Raw genomic sequence first — 20075 nt, 5'->3', positions numbered from 1 at the left:
GCCTGCCACCAGTTTGCTCTGGGAGCAGCCGGGTTAAAGCTGGCTGGCGTTTATCTCCAGGGGCTGTAAATCACACCTGTGCACACACGTGGGGGAAGATCTGGAGTAAAGTGCACAGGGAGCATTTGGAGTAAAGTGCACAAGCCCAGCCACAGCACTCAGCATTGACTCAGGAGCACAAGAGATGTGCTAAGCTCATTTAAGCACTGTGGGTCTTGTAAGCCACTGAGCTGTCAAGAGAGGTGTGAGCAGGAATGGATGTGGAGGAATGGAGCACTCTCCTGTGCAGACAGGCTGAGAGAGCTGGGCTGTTCAGCCTGGACAGGAGAAGGCTCTGGGGAGACCTCAGAGCCCCTTGCAGTAGCCCAAGGCAGCCTACAAGAAAAATGGAGAGGGGCATTTGCCAAGGGCAGGTAGCAACAGGACAAGGGGGAAGGGCTTCAAACCAACTAAGGCAGGTTTAAATCAGAGGGACAGAAGAAATTCCCCTCTCTGAGGGTGCTGAGGCTCTGGCACGAGCTGCCCAGAGCAGCTGTGGCTGCCCCATCCCTGGCAGGGCCCAAGGCCAGCTTGGACACGAAGGTGTCCCTGCCCATGGCAGAGGTGGCATGAGTAGAGCTGGGTGGTTTCTTCCAACCCAAACCACTCTGTCATCGTATCAGCTGATTCTTTGAAATGCTGCTTCTGACAACTGAGAATTCACATGACCTGAAATTGCAAAACTGCCTGTCTGGGGCAAGAGCTGGGGCAAGACTCTTCCTGAGTCAGGAGAAGAAAAATAAAGAAGAAGGCAGAGCCTAATACCTGCACAAAACCAACACAACCTCCCAGGTAATGTGAGCAGAAAATCTCTACTCAGCTAATCTGTTCTCTCCTTTTCATGTCATCCTTCAATGATAGATGTGAAATGTATTGAAATCAATCCTCTGGATTTTGCACATGTGTAAGATATGGAGTTACCACCCTTTCATATTGCTCCCACTTGACAAAAGCTGTCATTCACCTCTTTCTTCTTGTCACTGCATTGCAACACTATTCCAAACATCCCTGAACACACCGAACTGAGTGACAGGTGTCTCCTGCACCCTGCAGGAAAAGCTGGGATTTTTCCAGTATTGGTGCTTTTGTCCTAAAGATGCTTTTCTGAGCATAAAAATGGCTCAAGTTTACTTCAGCAAAAGCAGACTTTGCCGGGCGGTAGGTTTGGTCTCGGCTCGATCGTGTCCCCAGCGCAGACGCTCACAGACACGCAGCAGATGCAGCCAGCAGAGCCGCGGTGCCTCGCAGCTCTGTGCCGGGGCTGAGCAGAGGCTGCCCCGGGGCCGCAGCCGGACACCGCTGCCGGCAGGGCCGGGCTGTTCCCAAAGCACCGGAGCCCGCTGTGCCCGGCAGGCTGGCAATGCCGCTGGGAAGGAGCAGCGGGGAGGCAGCGGGACCCCGTGGGGCAGGAGGGCTCCCCGAGCCCGGCCCGAGCCCGGCAGCCCCGTCCTGGCTCGCAGCCCGAGCGCTCCCTCGCCTCAGCCGCGGCTGCCTTGCGTAAGGGCCCGGGCCGAGCCCATAAAGGCCCGGCCCGCGGGCCCGGTGCCAGCGGCACCATGGCAGCTGCGAGGGACACGGCGCTGCTGGCCTCGATCCTCTTCCTCGGGGGCACGGCGCTGCTGGCCGCAGGTAACACCGGGGCTGCTGCCCTCGGCGCCCGGAGGGGACAGGGCAGCTGCAGCGGCCTGCGGGGCTCAAAGCCTGGGCAGGGATGGGCTCAAACCCTGGGCTGGGATGGGCTCAAACCCTGGGCAGGGATGGGCTCAAACCCTAGGCAGGGATGGGCTCAAACCTTGGGCTGAGCCGGGCTCAAACCCTGGGCTGACCTGGGCTCAGACCCTGGGCAGGGATGGGCTCAAACCCTGGGCTGAGCTGGGCTCAAACCTTGGGCTGAGCCGGGCTCAAACCCTGGGCTGACCTGGGCTCAGACCCTGGGCAGGGATGGGCTCAAACCCTGGGCTGAGCTGGGCTCAAACCCTGGGCTGAGCTGGGCTCAAACCCTGGGCTCGGATGGGCTCAAACCCTGGGCTGGGATGGGCTCAAATCCTGGGCTGAGCTGGGCTCAAACCCTGGGCTGAGCCAGGTTCAAACCCTGGGCAGGGATGGGCAAAAACCTTAGGCAGGGATGAACACACAAATTCAGCTGCAGTAGCAAAATTTCATTTCCTTTTTTAATATCCTTTCAGTTATTTGTCTTACTTGCCTCATTTGCAAATTGCAAAATCGTATCCCTGTCCTAAAATCTTGCCTGCTGAGGCTGAGCAGCCACAACAAAACATCTGTAATTCGATTTTTGAACTTTCACTCAAATATTAAAATGAGTCTTAGTTAAATGTTAACCAGGATATGCTTGTGCCAGACTATTTTTAGGTGTGTTAGATGCTTTTTCTTTTGGCTGTACATACTCTCAAGGGTCTGGCATATATTTTCTCTGTTGATTGTCGTTTCCTAATGCAAGCTATCTATTGGGTTTTTATCTAACAACCCAGGGCAAAAAAAAGATTAAGATCTCTACGCAACCACTAATGTGTGTGTGGTAAGACAACACATATTATATACCTGAAGGAGATGGCCATACAGACCAATCAAAATGCAGACTGACTAATGTCAGCTAGACTGATTTTATTAAAGGCACAATAAAAGTGTGTTAGAATAAGTAAGGTAATCTAAAATTTAAATAAGGAAACTCTAGTGATCAAATTAGTAAAATAAAAGAATAAAATAAAAAAACAGAGCAGACGAGTGTGCTGTTAAATCTGATGAGAGATTGTTGAAGTTTTACGTAAAAAAACTGCATGTTTAAGTGAGCAAAAGGTGCATATTTAAGGAGCATATCTAGCAATTACTTACAAGCAGAGCAATGATGTGATTCTGTGATTCTGCTGCTGTCCCACAGAACAACCAGAAGCGGAGACCAAATACGGGAGAGTGCGAGGGTACCAGTTCAGAGTGGACACAGCAGAGAGGACTGTGAATGTCTTTTTGGCACTTCCTTTTGCTAAGCCTCCCCTTGGATCACTGAGGTTTTCTGAGCCCCAGCCCCCGGAGCCATGGCAAGGTGTCAGAGATGCCACTTCCTACCCACCAATGTAAGGCAATGATCAAACCCGGAACCTTTCCCCATGTCCAGCTCTGCACTTCCATGACACTGCTGTGCACACTGGGCCATCCATGAAGGCAAATGCCTTGGTGCCCCCTCATTGCACCTGCAGCTGTTCCAGTGCATGCATTTCTAAAGACACTCTGTGAGCTGCTCTCTTTCCCAAAAGCTGCTGCTTCCCAGGCAGCAGTGATGAACTGAGATGGAGCAGCACTGACAGACAATGCTCTGGCTCAGGAGCACTTGCCCATCACTCACCAATCACTAGAAACCTTTGGAGCAGAGACAGAGAGCAGCTGAGGAAATGTTGGAATGCAACACGAGGGCAAAATGCTGAATCAAGTGCTTAAAAGGGCACATAAGAAATGCACAACAAATCTGACCTACCTTGTAAATGTCTCACTCCCATTGTCCTACTGCCCCTGTTTAGTGTCTCAGGGCTGAAATCTACCTTTGCAATGTAAAAAGCTGTTGGGGATGTAAAATGATTCATTTCTATTTTCATATGTATTTCACATACCAATCTAGAACGGAGCTGGAGATCAGTTCCTGCTTGGCACATTGTTGTGGAAGTACCAAAAAGGCTTCTCTTCACAGCTTTCAGGTTTTAGTGATTTCTCTCTTGCTTCTTTCTTTTTCATTCATTCAGGTGTCTACAGGACCAAGTACAAGGACAGCATTTTTCAGATATAATTACCAACAGAAAAGAGAAAGTTCCTCTGCAAGTGTCTGAGGATTGCTTGTACCTAAATGTGTACACACCTGTTTCTGCAGGAAAACAGGAGAAGCTGCCTGTAAGCAAAACCCTTATAACACCTTGAGCAAAATTATCTAACAGCAAACCTTCAACCTCTGCCATGAGCAGACAGGCAGGGGCACTTTTGTAGTGATGCTCAACTTACATGCTTTGTCCCAGCAAATATTAGCTGAAATTGAAAGGAGACACAAAATCCTATTTTACAAGTAAAATTGTATTGGCATGTAGGTAAGCAGTGCTTGAATTAATCTAAATGATCTGTCCAAAGTCACAGGGCACTGACACAGTGCAGGCATTTAACAAACTCAGTGCCATTGTGCAGCCCTGCATGTCTTTAAAGATTTCTACAATTTGTGAAATGTAATCTGAAAGAATCAACACAAAATATTAGATGTTTGATAATCTTTAGTTTTTATCACCGGGGGCTCTTACCTGTGCTGGGCTGATTCTCTTTATCTCTTTTCAGGTCTTGGTATGGATCCATGGAGGTGGATTAGTTTTTGGAGCAGCTTCGTCATATGATGGCTCAGCATTAGCAGCCTTGGACAACGTGGTGGTTGTAGCAATTCAGTACAGACTGGGTATTGCTGGGTATTTTAGGTAAGCTTGTGGATCTCAATTTGTCCAAAGTGATTTCCAAAAGGATGTGTGCAAAGCCTTTGTAAAGAGACGTGCAGAAGACTTGCTTATGCAAAGAAACATTTCTGAACTGCACCTACAAGCACTGGGGACAATTTGCAGTCCCAAGGCAGCCTCCAGATCTGTTCTTGTGGGGCTGCTGCTCCAATCTCAGGGCTTCCCGAGCCATCCATTTGTCAGTCGTGTAGGGAACTGCTGTGTAGAGAATGGCAGATGATTTCTTAGAGCACAGATTGTATCTTCCTCTGCCTCTCTGCTTGCATTGAGCATTTGAACACCTCTGTTCTCTCCCTGCAGCACTGGTGATGAGCATGCCCGAGGTAACTGGGGATATTTAGACCAAGTGGCGGCTCTTCGGTGGATTCAGGAAAATATCCTGCATTTTGGAGGAGATCCAGCATCTGTCACCATCTTTGGAGAATCTGCAGGAGGAATCAGTGTTTCTGCTCTTGTAAGTTCACAGTAATATTGAACTGTAATTACTTAGTGGAAATAACCCCTCCATCCATTTTCAATATCTGCATGGGAAGCCAGTGAGAGAAAAGGGATGGTGTTACAGTGACACATCACCTGGGTGTTTGACACAATAACAAGGCAGCAGTACAGAGAAACAATCCAGATTTTGAATGATAAAAATGTGCAATTTTCATACTCAAATGTTGTACTTAAGTAAGAGAATGCTATTACTCATCTGCTGAATTAAATTCTAATTGGTTTGGTTTTCTGTTATTTACTGTAAAAAACCCTCAAAGTCTAATCACATGAGAAAAGTCCTTTAGCAGGAGTTGTGGACTCTTGCTCATTTCCTGTTTGCTTTGACAACCACTTGTGCCAATTGATTGAGGTGAATAGTCCTGGTAGCTGAGGCAGCCCTGCAGTTTGTGACCCTGTGACTGTGTAAAATCTTTACTCCAACACGGAGCACATTGGCTGTGACACTCTCCTTCTCCAGTCCCTCCCCCTTTGGCACAGGTCACACCGCCCAGCCAGGCTCCATTGCACTTGGCACACACATCCCTGTTTCCTCTGGCCAAAAGCTCTTTGCTGCCCTCCTGCAGCAGAGCCAGAGTGCCTCGGGCACATCCCATCTGTGCCTGCCCTGCAGTGTGGTGCTGGCAGGCGCTGGAAGCAAAGTGCAGGGGGAGGGCAAAGGCCCTGAACTCCCCATCCCTGCCAGTGCTGCCCAAGCACTTTGCTCAGCTGGACTTTGGCCAGAGCCTGCACAAGGACACTCTTACCACGTGGGCTTTCAAAATGCTCCAAATGGCCACTGCTGATCCTGAAACCCAAAACCCCTGGGGAGAACACAGTGCTTGTCATGCTTCTCCTTGCTTTTTCACAGGTCTTATCTCCCCTGGCCAAGGGCTTGTTCCACAAGGCCATTTCAGAGAGTGGCACTGCAGCCCTGGGCTTGTTCACTGACCAGCCTAAGGAGGATGCACAAGTGGGTATTGGTGGTAATTTTAATTCCTTTTGCCTGACAGTTCTGCATATCTTAAACTGTTCAATCCAAAATATTGAAACATGGTTTCCTTCTTGGGAAACAAAACAGACCATCATTAAAGACAGTAATTCTGTGTGCAAACAGGACATGTTTCATCATGTGTTGCTTTTCAAACACCCAAATATCCACAAAGAGTGCAGAATGAAATGGAAAGGAATATGGTAACATGTAGTGTCTTCAAAAAACCTCAACTTACACTTTTTGGCTGGAAAATGGCACCAGACTCTGAATACTCTTCTCTTCCCCTCCTGTTTGATGCTGGTAGTGTGCAAATAAACAGGTCTTTATTCCCCTTTTTTAATTTGAGAACTACAGGCTTCCACCCCTTTCTTTTCTCTTCAACTGCAAGGAGCAATTTCCAGAACCTGGAAGCTGGGACATAAGAGAGACAGCTCTCTCTAATGACAGCTCTTGCTCCAGCCCAAAAGATGTCCCCAAGACTGGTAGAATGTGCTCTCTGTTACCCTGCAGATGGTTGTTTATTCTCTAACTCCTGTATGTCACCCAGCCTTCTCAGCCCAGTATGTTATTTACCAGAATTGTCTTAGAATATTTCTGTATCAAAACATCTTGCAGGCAGAGGTTTTCCCTTCTGCCCAGCCTGTGGTGTGAAGGATTGTGAGGGCTTCCAGTGCCCTGCCTCTGGAGCTGGGACAAGCCAGGCTCCAGGAACCTTTGTGCAGGAGCTTTGGCTGCTCCTGCTGGACTCAGTGTCTCGCAGAGCCAGACAGAGGAAATGTGGCCAAAACTGTTTGTTCTCACTGCTTGCAGAAAATTGCTGCTGTCTCTGGCTGTGAAAAATCCAGTTCAGCTGCAATGGTTGAATGCCTGAGAGGAAAAACAGAAGAAGAACTGCTACAGATAACACTGAAAATGGTAGGTGAAATGATAGTTCTTGCATTTAAATGACATCTCAGACCTTTTCATCCCAGAGAATACTCTTTGTGGGATGTAATAGCAGGAGAACCTGAAGTGCATGTAAAATCTTTCTTGATTTTTCAGGACATGACAGCACTGCTGATCTGCAATGAGAGCTCACCTGACAAGTGCAAACAGGTTCCTGCCCTTCCATTCTGCATGCACTTGGAGATACCTGTGCTTTGCTGTCATGCTCTACCAGGGCAAGGAAAAGAAAATGGCACAGATGATTCTGGAGGACCTGAAATCAAATAATACATTATGTCCTACTTAAAAGTTCTTATCACAATGCTTATGTGCCTTTGAAACTTCAATACAGAAATTGTTTTTTGCACCACTGTTCCACACATCCATAGCCATATTGAACTAAGAAAATATGTACATTCAACATAATGAATTCTACTTCACAAATATTAGAAATATCTTCACAGTTTTCAGCCTAGTGCTGAAAATCAGTAAGAAAAAAAAATTTAAGATGGCTTGGACACCATTACTTTTTGTATTTTCATTTGGCTTCACTTTGGAACTGCAGTTAAAATCTGAACATCTTTTAGAAGCAAATAGAATGTTTTAATGAAGCTTCCTTTTTTCCCTTTTTGTTCAGGATTTCTTTTTCATCAGTGCATGTGTAGATGGTGCTTTTTTTCCAAAGAGTCCCATGGAATTACTATCTGAAAAATCAATCAATGAGGTCCCATACATCATAGGAGTAAATAACTGTGAATTTGGATGGGTAATTCCTATGGTAAGAGAATTATAATGCTGTAATTTATACATCATTTTGTAAATAGAGGCTGTGTTAGTAAGTATTAATCTCTGTATCATACAGATGATGAAATATCCTCCTTTTGTGGATGGTCTGGATAAAGATGTTGCACGTCAGATTTTACAGAGCAACTTAGCAGTATTCATCAAGGTAAGAGACCCGTTTCAGAATAACCCAGTGCTGCTGCTTTGCTGGTCGGGCTGTTTTTACCCCTGGAGGAACACATTTCTCAGGAAAATGCCATTGTGCTGCACAGCTCCCTCAAGTGGGGCAGGAACGGGCACAGAGGTGCTGCATTCCTGTTACCTCTAGTGACTGGAAACACTCTCTGCATTTCCAGCCTAAATGCCCCTCTTCTTCAAAAGGAGTTCTGTGGGAATCCAGGAGTGATGCAGGTACCTAAACAAGGTCTCCTGGGACATTTCAGATACCCCCAGCTTATGCAAGACATGCAGAATACCAGCAGGTCTGGGGGAAGACCCAGGGGACACAACCTCCTGGAGCAGTAGCTGGGCACTGGAAGGGAAAGCCCGAGAGATGTGGGGTGCACTGACACCCTCATTCAGATTCTCGAGGTTTTGCTTCCCTGTAATTTACAAATCTCTTGGCTTTGTGATGCCTTTGTGCTCTCCTGAAACTCCTGCATAGAAAAGTACAGATTCAGAGGTAAGAATTAAGGACCCTAGAAGCAGGGCCAGTACTTGCCAGGACCTTCAATGACACAAACATCCACCATGACCTTGGAAATGCAGAGCCCAGGCTTGTTCTGCACGGCTGAAATTATGGTCATCTACAACAATCAATGGATTTTATGAAATCCAGCAGGATTTCTGTGCTGTTATGAAGGTGTGTCCACAGAAGAGAGAACAATCAGCATCACTGACTCCTGTTTATCTGAAGGTGGTTGATCCTTTGATCTTGCATCCCTCTCTTCCTGAGATCACCTGTATGCATAGCTGTGTAACTCCAATCTGAGCTCCCAGGCACACTCTGACACAGCTGGGGGTTTTCTCTGAAAGCTGTTGTTTGGGAATTAGCCAGGGATGTGCAGAGGCCACACTCACCCACTGCTGTTACTCCCTCTGATATTCATCATCACTATAATGGCTTTCATTGCTGTTGCAGGGCCTCACGTCTGAAGTTGTTGACAGAGTGTACAAGGAGTACATGGGGGATGCAGAAAGCCCTGCCCAGGTCCGAGATGGCCTCCTGGATGCAATGGGAGATGTCTACTTTGTCATCTCAGCTGTGGAGGTGGCCAGACACCACAGAGGTAACCCAGCAGCTTCAGAGCAGCTGTAGAATTCAATCTGGGGGTGCCGGGGACAGTGTGCAGCACTTCTCACTATCCAGAGAACTGGTAGTGGTTTCATTTAAGTAAAAAGGTTTTTCATGAAAGTTTATCATCTTTGAAGCAGTATTTTCAGCTCTCAAACCAGCACTTTTCTGTATCCTCTAGATGCTGGCAACCCAGTCTACTTTTATGAGTTCCAACATCGACCGAGTTCAGCGGAAGGTTTGGTACCAGAGTTTGTCAAAGCAGATCATGGAGATGAGATTGCCTTTGTCTTTGGAAAGCCATTCTTAGCTGGTGATGTACCCATAGTTACTCCATATTCCTTTTAGAACCTCATATCTATTACTCATTTCAATTACTACAGGCCCTTAGAATGGAATTTCTCTCTTATAAGCATTAAAAACCTTATACATACAATAAGCCTACCTTATATATCATAAGCATTACTATGAGCATAAACATCCTCTGTCCTCAGTAGCAGATCCTTTCCATTACATCATTCTGTCCTGGAAACACCTCTAAGAGCTCAGGGCAACCAGGAGAAGTGTTGCAATGGATATAGCTCATACTCATTTTTTATTTTCTAATGTGGCCCTTTCATCTCTCCCTTTGCAGGAGGTGCTACAAAAGAAGAAAATGAATTCAGCAGAACTGTTATGAGATACTGGACCAACTTTGCTAAAAATGGGTGAGAATCACTATGCTGATTACAGCTCAAGTTCAGTCTGTGCTGCCCACAACATACTTGCCTGCCTCAAGCAGTACTTATATGGTGGTTCCTAGAAATTTGGCACAATTTAAGGTAAATATTGAAGCAATTTCTTCTGCTAATGGTCTTTTAAAAGAACCTGCAGACATGAGGAAGAAAAAAATCTAAGAGCAGTTACTCCATCTGCAAAGGAGTTTTAGATCTAAAGTTAATGGCAACTTTTACACTTTTGCTGTTCCACTGATGAGCCTTTTCCAAAACTACTGCCAATTTATTCAGGTAGCAGAATCACATCATCTGGGCTCACCTGCTGGCTTTCTGAAATGCTCTGAACCTGAGCAGCCAGAGAGCAATGGATTGGCAAGTGGAGAGCTAACTTTTCCTCCTATTATTTCCAGAAATCCCAACGGAGAGGGCTTGGTCCATTGGCCTCAGTATGACCTGGAGGAAAAATACCTGGGAATAGACCTGGAGCAAAAGGCAGCAGAGAAACTGAAAGAACACAGAGTGGAGTTTTGGGCACAGCTCACGAAACAAAGTCAGACTGGAAGGAGAAAACACACAGATTTATAAGACCCATGAAGGGTACAGTTTGCTTTAAAACCCAAAGGAAAGTGAGAGAAAATGAGTTTGTCAGCATAGAGAGTAATAATCACCTTCTAACTCACTGTTGTGTAATCTGCTGTGCTAATCACACTGGAGGGAGAGAAACAAGGGGCATTTGGAATGTTTGCCAGACTGAAAATCACTATTTAATGAAGCAAGCAGAAAAAACCCCCACAATCTTTCCAGGTCCAGACAGACAATGGTTCCTACTCAGTGCATATCAAAAATGAATACTGAGGTGGGAATGGGCAAATGAACTGAAATTGATAGGAAATGATCAATACAGAATATACCCTAAGTGTGAGACTATTTTATATGCTTCTGCCCTTCTTCTTGCAGAAGAGCATGGTCAGTTGTCCCTCCTAGAGACTCTTTCTGCTTTCTTTAACTGGAAATAGCTTGTAGGCAGCAGAGCATCCATCAAACTGCGTCTGCACGGCTTAAGGCTCTTTCACAAACTCTTCTGGGCTGTGACTGTGTGTCCTTCCACCCTTCCTGGCAGATGCAAAGGGGGAAGCAAAGGCTGGAGGTGCTTCTGCACGTTGTTGGCCCAGCACCACCAGAGAAGATCTGCTGACATGCAGACTGTGACCCCCAGCCTCCCACAGCTGGGTCTGGGGTCAGGGCACAGGGAGGGAAGTGCCTTTTTTGCCAAGTTACACGGCAAGCAGGATACCAAGGAACAATGGGGGAAGCCAGGAAGCCAGGAGAGCTCTCCTCATGACCACAAACCAACAGCCCTACTCCAAGCACCCCTTCAGCTGGTGCCCAGCTCCCACATCCCACAGCACCCAGGGGGCTCTCACAGGGACAGCCCAAGCTCCTGCTGCACGTGTTGACCCTTTGGAGGAGTCTTCTTCTTCCTCCTCACCTCTGGGAGCACTTGCTTTTGTACACCTGTGGATCTCAAGCAGTGTCCTCTGCACTACCTGGCCACCCCCTTTGGTGCATTTTCCATACCTCCTGAAGAACACCACTTGTGGCAATTAGTAACAGCTAATTGCAGCAACCATACTGCTAGTTCTGTCACACATATCTTACCCCTTCTCTTGTTTTGGTCTGACCCAGCCTTTATGTCCATTAGTGGTGTGTTTGTTGAATCAATGTGTCTGTCCCTGTACGTTCACACAAACCATTATCCTGACAAGACAGAAGAAATCCTGTGTCTTTGGCAATGCAAAGCCATGAGTAGAACTCCTGGGTGGAAGGGAGGTCTCTTATTAGGCACACATGATAACAAATCCTTTCTGACTGTGTGAGAGGAAGTGCTCTGTCCATCTCTGCATTTTGAAGCCCAAATATTAAGACTGGTACACTGTCAAACAGCTGAGAAAGGAATAACACCATGGCCACAGTGAATGGGCTACATTTAAACAGCAGATACTTCCATTATGTTCCAAACCTCATTTTATTTCATAGCTTGAGTATTCATGGCCACTTGGTCCAGATTCCCAGCTGCACCTATAGTTGAAGAAATTGTTAGCAGTATATTTACTGATACTATTCAGCAAGAACTACTGCTGTTCTGTTTTTCACATTCTGTCAATAAAAGCCTTAATCTTTTTTGAAGTTTATTAATTATCCATAATTACTATAATTGCCTTTCCAAGGTGTCCTGGTTTAGGGCAAGTTTGGGAGATAACCCCCAAAGGGGCTTCTCTACAAAAGCAGATTCAATTGCCCCTCCCCGCTCCAACCGGTTCGGGAGAAAATATCTCCTTGGAGAAAAGTGGAAAGAAACCTGTTTATTAAACAATAGAAACCAAACAATATTAACAATAAAACTTCTTACTGCTCCAAAGAAAGCTCAGAACAGTCCCCTCCCCAGGTTGCAGCTCGGCTCACTCAGTCTTTGATCAGTCTCTCTGGTGCTGGAAACGCCGCGGCCCAGGCCCGGCCAGGGGGGCCACAGGTGGAGCTGCCGGTGCTCTTCTGGGTGTTCAGTGCAGAGCAGGCTTGAACAGGTCCAAGAAAAAAGGAAAAACAATCACAATGCAGAGAACTTCTTTGCCTCAGCTAGCTAAAACTAACTAAAAGCAAGAAAAAGGGAAAAAAGGAGCTCTGTCCGGCTGTCTGTCTATCCGCAGACAACACAGTCCAGGAGCAGGAATGTGGAGGAGTGAGAGCAGTCTGAAAACAAACTGCGCGCTTCTTCCCTCCCCTCCTCACTGTCTGGAAGAGAGTCTTAAAGGTGTAAAACTTATTATTCAGTATAAACAGAACAAGACGATTGGGGATAAAAGCATCATATAGTCAACCCAGGACACAAGGTAGTCAGGTATGTTTGTTCTGTGCCAGTCCTGCTTCTCAGATCATCTTGGTGCTAAGTGTGAAATATGCATATTTTTATTAAGATAGGATGTTCTTTGCTGTTTGATCTTTGTAACTTGCAAACCTGATCAACAAGGAAGGAGATTTATCTGTGAAACAGAGAGTCCAACAAGCTCTTAGTGATGTCCAGGTGTTAGAAACACAAATTCCTGGTCAGCAGAATTGTTAACCCTTGTTAAGGTTTGGGGCTGGACATGTTCCAATCTCTGTCCCGTGAGAGTGAACAGAGCTCGGGAGAAGGATTTCCATCGATACACGAGGAATGCAGAATTCGGGGGGCACGAGGACATTGGTCAGAACCCCCAGGATAAGGCAGAAAGGAACCAAGGCAGCTCAGTGACTGTGGAACCAGCTCCGAGTGGGCCCAGGGGAATTGCGGCAGGGGCGGGTCAGGAGCACCGAGCCCTGGAGCAGCGCACAGGAAAGCAGCGAGCCTCGGGAGGAGAGAGAGCATGGCAGGGATGAGCAGAATGAGACACTCATTAACCAACAGAAGAGAGAATACTAATTGTTAGGGGAACTACGTACCTTGTAACCAATACACATTCATGTCTTTGTTTGCTTAAAGGTGAAAATAGTGGAAAGTTTGGCCGGTCGTGCTGCTCGCTTCGTGGATTTGCCACCCCGTGCCTCTGAGCGCAGGAGTGCGGGTGAATCAGTGCCGGGACTCGGGCAGGGAAGGGCCGCTCCGGGGCCCGGCCTCGCCGCGCCCTGAGGGGAACGCCCGGCCCGCGGGCGCGCGCACGGCGGGCGGGACGGGCGCGCGCGCGGCGGGGCCATGGCGGGCGGGCCGCCCGTGCTGCTGGGGCTGCGCGACGCCGCCATGGCGGGGCCGGGCCCGGCCGGGCCGCTCCCCGCGTGGGCCACCAACAAGCTGGGCGGCACCGCGGTAGGGCCGGGGCGGGCAGGGGCTGGCGGGGCGCGGCCGTGGCGCGGGGCGCGCGGCCGGGCCTGAGCGGAGGTGTCGGTGTTGCAGGACTGGGTGCCGGCCGTGCGGGCGGGCCCGCCGCGGTGCGCGCGGTGCGGGCGGGCGCTGCTGCTGCTGGTGCAGGTGTACTGCCCGCTGGAGCGCGGCCCCGCGCACCGCGCGCTCCACGTGTTCGCCTGCGCCGCGCCGCGCTGCTGGGGAGCCGCCCGCAGGTGAGCCCGGGGCCGGGGCGCTCCTCGCTGTTATTGCTGTTGTTATTGCTGTTGTTGTTGTTATTGCTGTTGTTGTTGTTATTGCTGCTGTTGTTGTTATTCCTGCCGCCGGTCAGCTGTCCCACTCACCCTGTGTTTCTCTTTGCCCCGCACGTGGAAGCTGGAAGGTGCTGCGCTCCCAGTACTCGCAGGCCCAGGATAAACAGAGCCGAGCTGTCGGCGTCAAGCAGGTACGGCTCGGCTCGGCCCGGCTCGGCTCGGCCTGCCGGGGTGCGCTCTGAGATGCAGGAGTTGCACAGCCTGCATCCCCTCGTTTGCAGAGCCGTGACCCGCTGCAGCAGCTGCGCTCTGTGGTGGTTCCTGTCACGGGCTGTGCCTGTGGGGGAAGCCGTGGGCACGGAGTTTGTGTCGCTGCACTAGGCTGTTTACTGTAAGACAGTTAAATAGTGTTTAAGCTCCTGTTTGTGATCTGTGCCAGGTTGGTTTTAAAGGGGACATTGCAGTGTAGCTGCATGACCAAAATGATACTTAATAGTTTAGTTGACAAAACTTTATTTTCCAACTTTAAGTGGATTTGGCTGTACGGTTTAGGTGTGGATTTTTAATCTGTTTTCTTTGTCTTCTCTTTTAAATTATCTATTTGAATTTTAACACGAGCTTTTGAATTAATGTGACTCAATAATTATTAATATACTTGTGAGGAAAAACAGCATGTTGGCTAAAGCAGGTTGGAAGAGTAGGGTGGCACCAAACTAGTGGCAGGAGGCAGGCAGGGAGGTTGGTATTCAGTGGGTGCATTTGCAATGTGGAATCTTGGCCTGTGGTAAATGGTTTTTACTCTGGTAAAATGATGGCGGTGTTTTATTATTTCCTTCTGTGTTCTGCCCTTTGGGTGCACAATTCCTGTTGGGTGCAGTAGCTGCTTCAGCTGGCAGGGGCTGTGCCACAGCCACAGCTAGGGATGGGAGCAGGAGGCACCAGGGCCACTCAGAGGGCTGATGAATTCTTCCTCAGATTCTCCAGTGTGAGGTGTTTTGCTCTAACTGCTGGGCTGGGAAATAAACTTGGTTTGTTGGAAAGTACCGCGGTGAGGAGAGTAGGTGCAAAAAGACCGAGCATTAGGTTGAGGTCTCAGTTCTCCCATCTGTGAGAAGCTGGATTTGAAGTGCATCAGGGTGGCAGACCTTGGCAATGTTCTCTTCCCCTTTTTTTTTTTTGATTCTCAGAAACAAGAATCAAACTTAGCTGCGAAGGATTGGTGTGAAGATGCAGATGACTGGGGAGCCTGTGATGGAGCAGAGGCTCCTCCATGTGCCTCCCTTGAGCTGCTTGGCCTAAAGGAAGCTGTGAGCAGCGAGGTGGAGTGTGCATGCCAGCTCCAGCAGCTGCACCTGTCTGAGCCTGCCAGTGGCCCAGGAGCCCAGGACACACATCCTGCAGCCAGGGAGGACATGGATGGCCCAGGAGCCCAGGACACACATCCTGCAGCCAGGGAGGACGTGGTGATGGCAATGGCTGCTTCAGCTCCTGTGTTCCAGCCCTTCTACATTAATGTTGTGGATGAGGAAGACTACATGGGTTTCCTTGATACAGATCATGCAGACAAGCTACTGAAGGAGTATCAGCAGAGAGAGTGTGTTGATTTGGAACAGATGATGTCAGAGAGGTGAGAACAGGTCTGCGTTTCACGGTGAAACAGAAGGAATTGTGTGGTTTCCTGGATGCTGACTGAGAATCTAAATGGGACTCTGACTAAAGCTGAATGGTGTTTTCTGGAAGCTCCTTTAGGAACCATTGGGGTGCTGTGCAGCAAGAGCAGAGCAGTGCACCCAGTGCTGCCAAACCTGGAGTTACTCAAAGGTGGTTGCAGCTCTGCTGTCTCTGAGTGACTGAGCAGTGGCCATGGGCTCCAGGTGGTGCAATGCATGGTCAGTCCCTGAAACAAGATCTGTGCCAAATGGCATGACTTTATATCATGACACTCCACGCTTTTTTCTTTACAGGGCTAAAGCTTTTCTTACGTTTTAGTTGCTTTTTCAGGAGTTTAACTTTTTTGGGATTTTGGCTAGAGAGCTGGCTGATGGAAAGACACCTGAAGCTTTGGTAAAAGTTGCCTGAAAAACAGTTGTTGAGCGTGCTTACTGAACATATTTTCTTCAACAAATATTTAACTTAGGTGGTCACGGTGAGGACTTTCAGCCTCTTGTGCCTGGATTGAGAACAGCATTGAATTTGGTCACACCTAAAGCTGCTGTCAACTGCAGAATCTGCACAGAAGACTTTTCAGCAGTGGGGTCCTGTTGATTTTTGTTGACCTTTACAAAATCGTAGAACGTTAACTAGGCTTGATTCAAAATTGAAAAAGACAACATCATAATTTAAAAAGCACAAAAATGTTTGAGTAGTTATTAGAGGAAAGGGGTTTTGATGGAATACAGCAGATATCTGGTGGATTTGAGTCCAATATGATAGGTGAAAACACTGTTAGTAATTGTAAGTGACCAGAAACCAAAGAACTAGAAGCAAAATGTTCACTTGCAGCCTCTAACAGGAATTTTCTCTTAACACATACATCTTTTTCAGTGTATTTAGTATAATTTAATGTGAGTTTATAGTAACCATTTCTTATTTAAAACATGTCATATTGGAAACCTTACCGGACAGTTTGTTTCTTTTTTTCATACAGTTTTGCAGGTGAAGATGGTAATGAAAAATATGAGAAGAATGAAGTCAAAAACTGGGATCACACATTCCATAAATTCATGAAAAGAATATCTGTATGTCCTGAACAGATTTTAAGGTATGTTGACAACCTGGTTGTAACAGGGAGATAGAAATCATTGGCATGGATGGTTTGTACATCAAAATACATTCTTTATTTGAAAATATGTCTATGTTTTAATTCCTTAATTTAAAAAAAGCTGCTGTAGAGGCTGTTGCCATGTCTCTGGTCAGACTTCAGTCCCTGGTTGGGCTTTCTTCATACTAAGTTTAAGTAGAAGAAAAGCCAAGCAGGATCAGAGACCATGGCTCTGGCTATGGGAGACTTTAGACATAAGACCTGATGAGGAGAGACCCTGAGTGCCTTTGAAGCCTCACTGAAATCCAGGCTCAGAGATTTCCAGTGTTGAGGTGGAAGTGTAACACAGTGGTGTGCTGTTGTGATACATTTCCAAGGCTACCTGCTCCTCTGAAATTTTGTGATCTCTTTGGAATTTCTAATGTTTGTCCTGCAAGGAGTTTCTTGTTTTAAAGCCCCAGAGCTGCAGCTCATTGTGGATTCCCCTCAGCACCCAGCAGTCTTCAGGTCTTGTACATCTGCTGTTTTTCCTGGAGCAGAAGCAGGTGTAACCTCAGAGTAGCTGCTCTTCCTGAGAGAGGAGCTCATTCTGGATGGGATATAGTGAAGAGTAAATCATAAATCATTCATAGTACCAGAAAATACAGGTTTTCATGGATCACACCAACTGTTCCGGGGAGTCCAGTGCTGCCTGTCTGGTCAGGCTGTCTCAGTGTAGTGACAGGGCTTTTGTTCACCAGCTTTCCAGTACCAGGTGGAACTAACTGGACCCTTTTTGATGAGGAGTTAAAAGTCTGAGTGGCTGGTTAGACAGAAAAGAAACATGAGACACTTCCATTAATTGTCAGAGATTATACAGGAGATTTGCTAATGCAGAGTGCACTGGCACTCTGTCTCTTTGCAGTATTGTGCTCTTTGAATTTGCCATTCCTCTAAAACACCAGCTCTCGTGCTCCCTGGGCTGGTTACAGTCTTTCCACAGCCTCCCTTTGCCCTCCCTGGGGACTCTCAGTGTGCTCTTAGGCTCCCATTTCCCCTGCCTGCAGAGCACAGAATCTCTTGCTTGACATTCACTGGAAACCATCCTTGGTCTTTGTTTCCTGCTAGCTGTGAAGCTCTGGTAGCTCTGACAAATTAACCATCACTTCTGAGCCATAGCTACAGTGGTTTTGAGACCAATTTGGTATTAAATCTTGTTGAATTTTTATTGCCACTGTTTACAATTCCAATTTTCAGGAAAGTGTAGTTTACTTAATGAAATTATTCTGGTACAGCATATTTTGGAGGTGTCCATTCAAAGCATTTGTCTCCTCTAAATCCAGCTCTTTCCTTAAGATTTTCCAAGCATTAACCTAACAAGTACTTCCCCCTCCCTGACTTTATTTTTTGGTTCATGACTCCTTTGAAGCTTCTGACTCACAACCATGTTTTTACTTGAAGCAGGTTCAGAGATTTCAGCAACTCCTGAACACTGTTTCTTTCGAGCACATAAGATTTCCTATCAAATTTAGATGTTTTAAAAATGATAATTTTCTCCTCCCTGTCTTCTCTCAGATACTCTTGGGGTGGCCAGCCTTTGTTCATCACATGTCCTCCAGCCAACCTGGACCAGGATATTCCAGCCTGCAGTGTCTGTGGAAGCAGCAGAGTGTTTGAGTTCCAGCTGATGCCCACGCTGGTCAGCATGCTCCAGAGTGACTCAGGTGCTTGGCTTGGCTCAGTCAATATTTCTTGCAGTCTCCTTTTTGGGAGAGTGCAGTGAACTGTAATTTGGGTTGTTTGCAGCTACCCACACGTGCTTAACCACAGTGGTGGTGTTCAGAGAATCTGCTGTCTCCATTACAGATTTCAGTGAGCAAAGGGAGAACTCTCCTTCATGGAGACTCTGATTACAGTTGGAGTTGTTCACTAGTGAATTAAATAACTGCAGTAGGGATAATTCCATGGCCATGGGAGTATTTGTCTTTATTGCCTCTTAAAGGAGGCCTTGGAAGATAATAAACGCTGTGAGATAAGATTGCAGACACTTAAAAATCCCTTTGAAAATTCTAATTTGGCTGCTTTTAAAATGTTTAACAGTAGAAAATGCTGTTTACAGAGGAGACTGAATTAATTTTTACCATGTCTAGTGGTAAGCACTAGCTCCTGATTATGTCCCTTTTCATACCCTTTTGTACCTGTGTTGCTTTGTTTTTAGATCTGTCAGTGGAATTTGGAACTGTTATAGTTTACACATGTGAGAGAAGCTGTTGGCCGACAGATCATCAAACCCCTCTTGAAGAATTTATTTTTGTACAAGAAGACCCGGATCAGAGATTATTTAAATAAATTGTATTTCTCTGCATAGATCAAAAGTCTGTTGGGGTGTTTCAGTTTCTTTTACTACAAGTGTGTAAGTGCATAACAGAATTTTCCTCAGATATGGTGAAAAATTAAATTTGTTAGATGGCATTGTGCTTATTTCCAAGAATAACCGATTTAAGGATATTAGCATGCCTCTAAAATGTGGTGGCAACATTTGCATACTTCAGATACACATGGAAATTGAAGTGTAGAGATTGTTTCACAGTTCTAGTTACTCTTAGCATTTGGGAAAAAAGTAAAGGAGAAAACCTTTGTCCTATACTATTAGTATCCATCAGCCACACAGAATCCAGTATTTAGAAACTCTTAGCAGAGCTTAATGCCAGCCTCATTTTAAAAAGCAATTCTCTTTTGATTTGACCATGGACTGGAAATTTGTGGGGAGTGGCTGAAGGGCCTTGCTGTCCCTGCAGCCTTCCAACATGAAGCTTTTCTGTGTTTTCCCAGTGCAGGAAAGGTTCCATTTGTGTGGTAAAATGAGCAGTGCCGTGGGTTTGTGTGGGGAGAAGGTGCTGGGCTGAGTTAACCCTTGTGTTCTCACAGGTGCAGAACTGGGCTCAGCACCTGCCTCAGTGCAGGGGGGTGGTGCAGCTTGAGTTAAAACCATCTGCATTCTCCTGTACCTTCCCTGTTGGCTTAGGCTGAACTGCAGTATCTTCACTGACTGAAGGAAAAGTAATTTGAGTTTCCTTAGAGCATTCTGTACAGGTTTAATGCTGCAACATAAATTAATGCACTGAAAGTGTGAGTTTAAAATAAGGGGAGGTGGGCAGGAGAGGAAACAACACACGAGTGATGGAATGCTGGCAAAACTGTGTTTTTAAGGAAGAATTGTAGCTTACCATGTCAACTTCTGGAGGCAAGTTAGTTAACTTAGGTGAAGCCATAAATATAAAAAGTAAAAATACATCAGAAATAAATATATTAAAAATATCATAGAATATGCTGAGTTGGAGGGGACCCATCGGGATCTTTTAGTCTTGGCCCTGCTCAGGACACCCCATGAATCCCACTGAATGTTGGGAGCATTGGCCAAATCCTACTTGAGCTCTCTTTAGAATAATATAATATACAAAAAAAAAATCTTAAACATGTAAATATATTA

General features: G+C 46.7%; 2 protein-coding genes and 1 long non-coding RNA gene across 6 annotated transcripts; 2 read left to right on the top strand and 1 right to left on the bottom strand.

Annotated features, from left to right (window-relative positions):
• Nucleotides 1-1446: 1446 nt before the first annotated feature.
• On the top strand, nucleotides 1447-11898 carry LOC135279514 (fatty acyl-CoA hydrolase precursor, medium chain-like). Its single transcript, XM_064386960.1, has 14 exons — nucleotides 1447-1668; nucleotides 2936-3128; nucleotides 3789-3933; nucleotides 4363-4496; nucleotides 4833-4986; nucleotides 5878-5979; nucleotides 6811-6915; nucleotides 7042-7095; nucleotides 7562-7702; nucleotides 7787-7873; nucleotides 8849-8996; nucleotides 9183-9314; nucleotides 9636-9708; nucleotides 10128-11898. Exons 1-14 carry the CDS (start codon nucleotides 1596-1598, stop codon nucleotides 10300-10302), a joined length of 1716 nt encoding a protein of 571 aa, XP_064243030.1. The 5' UTR covers nucleotides 1447-1595; the 3' UTR covers nucleotides 10303-11898.
• Nucleotides 3124-13334, bottom strand: LOC135279516 (uncharacterized). Of its 4 annotated transcripts, none has more exons than XR_010346741.1 (6): nucleotides 13195-13334; nucleotides 12128-12290; nucleotides 9447-11796; nucleotides 6236-7198; nucleotides 4329-5053; nucleotides 3124-3792 (listed from the first exon to the last, which is right to left on the bottom strand). It is a non-coding gene; the product is annotated as an uncharacterized LOC135279516 (long non-coding RNA). The 4 variants fall into 4 exon arrangements; XR_010346743.1 differs by having other exon boundaries at nucleotides 10037-11796; XR_010346742.1 differs by lacking the exon at nucleotides 6236-7198.
• On the top strand, nucleotides 13334-18960 carry PDCD2L (programmed cell death 2 like). Its single transcript, XM_064386961.1, has 7 exons — nucleotides 13334-13555; nucleotides 13643-13806; nucleotides 13967-14036; nucleotides 15033-15472; nucleotides 16493-16606; nucleotides 18161-18309; nucleotides 18804-18960. The coding sequence occupies exons 1-7, from the start codon at nucleotides 13445-13447 to the stop codon at nucleotides 18932-18934; spliced, it is 1179 nt and encodes a 392-aa protein (XP_064243031.1). The 5' UTR covers nucleotides 13334-13444; the 3' UTR covers nucleotides 18935-18960.
• The last annotated feature ends 1115 nt before the right edge of the window (nucleotides 18961-20075 follow it).

The sequence above is a fragment of the Passer domesticus genome, chromosome 12 (genome assembly GCF_036417665.1).
Source record: "Passer domesticus isolate bPasDom1 chromosome 12, bPasDom1.hap1, whole genome shotgun sequence".
In the NCBI taxonomy this organism is placed as follows: domain Eukaryota; kingdom Metazoa; phylum Chordata; class Aves; order Passeriformes; family Passeridae; genus Passer; species Passer domesticus.
Note: the sequence above shows the minus strand (reverse complement) of the source record. Positions and strands in the feature narration are given on the sequence as shown.